This window comes from Silurus aristotelis, assembly GCF_946808225.1.
Source record: "Silurus aristotelis genome assembly, chromosome: 6".
Classification (NCBI taxonomy): Eukaryota; Metazoa; Chordata; class Actinopteri; order Siluriformes; family Siluridae; genus Silurus; species Silurus aristotelis.
Window position 1 is genome coordinate 15,234,066 of NC_139579.1, and position 6,000 is coordinate 15,240,065.

Genomic DNA, 6,000 nt, shown 5'->3' on the forward strand with positions numbered 1-6,000 from the left:
ATGTGTATTTACACAAACAAATGAAGCGTCTATGGAAACAAATGTGCCCAACAGACAAAATAGAAAGCCATTCCACCCCCTTTTAATAAAATGACCCGAAGGAGAGATAATGAATTGTTTTCTTTAAATGTTTGTTTTGTTTGTGCAGTTCACAGCCGTTAGTAGTTTAGGTCCAGTTTATACAGTTACTGCGTTCAGACAGCAGCTGTTCTTTTATCTCTACAATTCAGACATGTGGGAGGAACAATACCCTAAAGGCTACTGACAGGGCCGCTGGAAGTAATTTTGAACAGGGGGTGCTGTGAATTATTATTATTTTTTTGATAAAAAAAACCTATGAGCCTATGGGCCTATTTAGAATACATTTTAAAAAATAACATAGGGCTGTGACGATGGCACTTTTTTTTTTTTTTACCACCGCGGTGGTAGTGGACCAAATACCGGCGGTGTTGCGGTGGTTGGGGGGTTGTTTTGAAATAATAATAAAAAAAAAACCCAAAGAAACAACACACTAAAGCCTGTAAAGCATTGAAATAAATATCAGTAAATACTGGTAACTTACATAATATAATAAAGTTGAATCCATTAAAAAAAAAATATATATATATATATATATATTTTATTTTTTATATTTCCACACAAAGACGCGTTATAGCCTACCGCTCTGCGCTTTGAGAGGGATGTGGAACACGAGCAGGAAAGAGACCACCGATCTCTTTTTCTGATATCTTCATGTTGTTGTAAAAGGTATGAAGAGCTAATTTTATCTTCCACAAGGGCAAGGCATTTAGGCTATGTTTGCGCGCTGCCAGAGAAAGCCAAACTAAAATCACCCGCGCGTGTGAAACACGCTTTACAAATGAACTTGAAAAATCAATATAATTAAAATAATCAAAATAATTAAATTAAAATCCAAAATACACTTAATAGCCTACGTGTGTCAAAATCATTTCCTAAAATATTCATAAGGAATTTATAAATTGTGCAAAATATTTTTAATAGGCCTACATTTTTAAAAAATCTCTCTCTCGCCAATAGGGGGTGCTGCAGCACCCCCAGCACCCCCACTTCCTGCGGCCATGGCTACTGATAATGTGTCTGCTTTTAATTAATTATAATAGAACTACAATAGAACTCCTATCAAAATCATTTCCTTGATTCTTCACATAAAAAAATGCATTTTACAGAATACACAATGAGCTAGTGGCCTTTGATGCAGTTTATGTATACACATTGAGCGAATAACAGCATAAACTATTTAAAGAAAGCATCCTTTAACTTGTTTTTGCCACAAGTTCTTATATACAGTTAGATCTAAATTAAAGCTCCAGAATTATTTGCACCCTTGGTAAAGATAGGAAATAAATGGTCATGAGGAGTGTCAGTATGCTTGATTAGCTATACTAAAAAAAAAAAAAAAAAACTTTGATTGTTAAAAAAAGACAAAATGTCACAATTATTGGCATTCTTGTCTTTACTTATGCCAAAATTACAGCTCTGTAATGCTTGATGAGACTGAACAATACAGAGCAAAAATCTAAGATCCTCTGTAAAGAATCTTGAATCTAGATCCTCCATGGGGACCCTACCACATCTCCTGTGGCTCTCATTACAGCTTTTCACTGAGGATTATGTCTGGAAGACTTGGCTAGGCATGTCAAAGGCATGTGTACTTGTTGTGTTTTGGATTATTGTCCAGCTGGAAGCTTCAGTCACAACACAGTTGTAAGTTTCTGGAAGAGGCACTCATTTTTTCAGTTTAAATCTCCTGGTATTTCATGTAGTCCATGATTCCTTGTATCGTAACAATGTTCTCAGGGACTTTGAAGAAAACAGACCCACGTTACACAGATGTTTCATCATTAAAAACAGTGGAGATTGTTGTTTGTCAAAAAAAAAAAAGTATATTTTTTGCGCAAATGGCCATAGACATTGTTTTCATTTAAAGTTCCAGCAGAATCTGATATAAAAAAAAATGGGAAAAAAATTGCTTTCTTTTGCTACACTTTTCAAACAGATTATCTTTATATAGAGGTGATATCTAATTATAGATTTGGACAGGAGTTGACACCAAAATGCTATCATCTTCTAAAAAACTTCAACTGTGATGCATTTTTGTATCTCTAACCTCCTTGTCATTGTGCATGGAAGCACAATATACCCGCGTTCTTTTCCAGACGGGGTTATTACAGCTATTGCCTGATTTTTTTGAATGTCTGCACAATTATGTGTCAGTTTATTTTCGTGTTCGCTAGTCTCAGTCTGGCTTTAGTGTCACCTCATACTTTTACCCGAGTAAAACGGGAAGGCATGAATGGCCACTTAAGAGTTCATAAGAGTTTGATTTCAGTGTACATGTGAATTTAATTTAGTTTAGTGTTTTGTTCATGTTTTGTATCCAAAAGTACCAGTAATTATGGCAAATTTATTTTTTTATAAGGTCTTGTTTTCTTAGTATAAAATAAGCAAAATTAAAGAGTAATTCTTCATATTTAGTTTGAAATTGAATTAATTAACAATCTTTTTTTTTTTATTATTATGGGTGCCAATAATTATGGTTCTGTGTATGATCTTTTAACATAAAGCTGAGTTTGTGTGTGTGCACATGTGCATTTACAGTAAGTTCAACCATCAGAACATAGTGAGCTGTATTGGAGTCAGTCTTCAGATTCTGCCCAGATTTATTCTTCTGGAGCTCATGACTGGAGGTGACATGAAGAGCTTTCTAAGACAGAACCGCCCCAGAGCTGTAAGTGCATCAAGTATTTGTGCTGTACTGTGTGTGTGTGTGTGTGTGTGTGTGTGTGTGTGTGTGTGTGTGTGTGTGTGTGTGTGTGTGTGTGTTTAGGTGTGCTTTTTGTCTGCCTGACAGGTACTGTGACTGTGCATAAATGCATGTTGTAGTTCACACATAAGTGGGAGTACAGATTTAAATGCATAGGAGGTGTCAGGATTATAGCAGCCTGTGTGTACTGTGTGGTACAGTGGGTGTCTTTGAGTCAGTAATCTGACAAGTCGGCTCCCACAGAATCAGCCCTCATCTCTGACTATGCTGGAGCTGCTGCACATGGCCAGAGACATTGCGTTTGGCTGCCGATACCTGGAGGAAAACCATTTCATTCACAGGTAGTCTGCAGAAATATTGCATTTGTAAACTCTAATATATAGCCCAGGGAGTAGAGCTCAGTTTAGAATCTTGTTGGAGCAAATATGAAAATGCTTCTATAAATCATTTTGTTTCAGAGACATTGCTGCACGGAACTGCCTCTTGACTTGTCCTGGTCCAGAGCGAGTAGCCAAAATTGGAGATTTTGGAATGGCTCGTGATATATACAGGTGATCTTACTGTCCATATTAAAACCAATGTAGCAAATATATCTATCATCTATAAATAAATATATACATACATACACACTCACATATGACATACTCACAGCCTCATTTGCATTCACTTTTATGGTATTTGGCAGTAACCCTTATCCAGAGTGACTGACAACTGAGCAGTTGATGGTTAAGGGCCTTTCTTAAGGACCCAGCAGTGGTAGCATAAGGGTGCTGTTATTTGAACTTATGACCTTCCAATGCAGAGTTCAGTGCCTGAACCACCGAGCTACCACCTCCACTGAGAAACCGTTACAAGAGCAATTTAAATAAAAATTTATTTCATAAAAATTCCATACAATTTTTTTTCAGATCTTAATTGTGATCTAGAGTGTATAAAAAAGTATACATGAAAAGATTCATTAATGTAAACATCTGGCTTTAAATCAAATAATTTTGAATATCTTTCTGCACTTTAAGTTTAAACATTTTGTTTTTTTGAGTGCACACATTAAATAGATGTTTTGTGAAACCAAGTTGTTTCCATGTATCTCAACCTATAACCTGCTGCCCTGCAGGGCCAGTTATTACAGGAAGGGTGGACGGGCCATGCTGCCAGTTAAATGGATGCCACCTGAAGCTTTCCTTGAGGGCATTTTCACTTGCAAGACTGATACGTGGTAATTGTATTTTATTTTTCGTGAGAGACATTTCTTTAAGATACCAGTTGATTTTGCTGAAAACGTTTAAACCTATTTTTAAATATCTGACAGAGCACTTTCTAGTTTGTTAATGTAGTTATGAAGGAAGTATATTTAATTGTAGCACTTGCCTCCCTCTGTAGGTCATTTGGTGTACTGCTGTGGGAGATTTTCTCCTTGGGCTACATGCCTTATCCCTGTAAGACCAATCAGGAGGTGCTGGAGTTTGTGACCAGTGGAGGACGCATGGATCCACCTAAGAGCTGCCCAGGACCAGTGTAAATGCTTAAATCTTATAGTCAAGAATAATTGCTTATTGCCTATTTTACTACACTAGTGGAGGAGTGTAAATAATACAAATAAATGCATGTTTCTAAGAAGAATTAGAGCAATTTGTTCAGTATGGTTATTCAAATTATTAATTTGGGCTTCATGAAATACTCCTTTAGGGTTGAGTTAGTGTTGGGTTTTATAAGTAGTCTGCCAAATGGTTTGGTTTACTTAAGGACTTGTTTATTGACAGATATTTTTTCATGTTGTAGTTACCGGATTATGACACAGTGTTGGCAACACTGCCCAGAACATCGCCCAAACTTCTCTGCTATTTTAGAGAGGATCAAATATTGTACTCAGGTAAAAATAATCACCAACCATAAAAAAAAATTACATCTGGTTTCAGTCCAAGCCGTAATTGCCTGTGCCTTTCCTCTTTTGCTCCTCACCTGCTTATGTGTGCAGGATCCTGATGTTATAAACACACCCCTTCCAGTGGAGTATGGGCCAACTGTGGATGAAGAGAGCAGCACAGTGATTCGTCCAGTAGCATCTGGCAGCCTGACTCCTCTTCTAGTTAGCAGATCACTGGATGCGCCTGTAGTGCAGCCTGCGATCTTTACTCCACTACCTCAGGTCCAGAAACCCTGCCTGCTGTTACAGCGACCATCCCAATTACCTCAGGACATGGCGGTACGTGAAGCTTTGGAGCCTTTTTGGGTTGAGTCGCCTTCTGATTCTGGAGCATGCTCAAGCTCTTGGTTGCAAGTCCCAGAGCACCAACCATGCTCCAGGTCTAGCTCCTCTTCAGGAAGCCAAAAGCTAAAAAACAACACCAAGAACCTTTGGAACCCCACTTATGGTTCATGGATTCTGGAGAGCTTTGGGAGGACAGCACTGTCTCACACCCAATCTATGCCTTTGTCCTGTACCACCACTGCTCTGTCTCATAATACCTTAACTTCAGAACATAACGCTGGAATGGAAGATAATGCATCACCATGCTCAAATTCATCACCTGCCCCCTCTCAAATGAGCGTGAGTCCTCAAGGGTCTTTGAGTCTCACTTCAAGAAAAATGCAGGCTGGGGCTATAGGGGGCCCTCTTGCTGCTGTTATGGACTTGGCTAAGCTCCAGGTCTTCCCTTGTGGCAATGTAAATTATGCATATGATGAGCAGAGCTTTGAAGCTGAGGGTCTACCCCTGGTAGTTGCTAGGTCTCACAAAGCCAGCAGTAGTTCTGCAGTGAGCTCCTCTCTAACAGCACTGGGCGTTTCCAATACCCGCAAACCACTGGTCAAGCGTCATGCCAGTTACGGACATGAAGATATCAGAAGGCATAGCAAGCCAGAGAAACCCACACTGGACCGAGACTCAGGCTTCTCTTTGTCAGAGGATCTTACTGTTACTCCTGTGTAGCAGTTTAAGATGCTGAACTCAAGCCAGATATAATACTGAAAAAAAAACAGAGTATCCCTCTTCATTCAGGTTGCCTCTTCTAGATCTAAATAAATTGGGAGGCAATGCTCCTGCAGGTTTAAAGGAACAGAAAACGAAATTAAGATAGTTCCATATTTCTTTTTGCGTAAAAAGATATTATGGCATCCATATTAAATGGGTCATTCAAAACAAGCATCTTGTGCATATTACAGAGGTGTTCAAACATCACCGGAGGAGCAAATCAGCAGGAGTTTTTTCACAAACT

The 6,000-nt window shown here is 38.6% G+C and overlaps 1 protein-coding gene across 2 annotated transcripts in view; it reads left to right on the plus strand.

Annotated features, from left to right (window-relative positions):
- Positions 1 to 5,798, plus strand: part of ltk (leukocyte receptor tyrosine kinase) — a 63,940-nt gene extending 58,142 nt beyond the window's left edge. For both annotated transcript variants that reach the window (XM_083543574.1, XM_083543575.1), the window contains exons 23-29: positions 2,620 to 2,749; positions 3,029 to 3,126; positions 3,244 to 3,336; positions 3,900 to 4,001; positions 4,166 to 4,300; positions 4,565 to 4,655; positions 4,761 to 5,798. In XM_083543574.1, the coding sequence (XP_083399700.1) occupies positions 2,620 to 2,749; positions 3,029 to 3,126; positions 3,244 to 3,336; positions 3,900 to 4,001; positions 4,166 to 4,300; positions 4,565 to 4,655; positions 4,761 to 5,714 (1,603 nt within the window). In that variant the 3' untranslated portion in view covers positions 5,715 to 5,798. The remainder of the gene's footprint in view (positions 1 to 2,619; positions 2,750 to 3,028; positions 3,127 to 3,243; positions 3,337 to 3,899; positions 4,002 to 4,165; positions 4,301 to 4,564; positions 4,656 to 4,760) is intronic.
- The last annotated feature ends 202 nt before the right edge of the window (positions 5,799 to 6,000 follow it).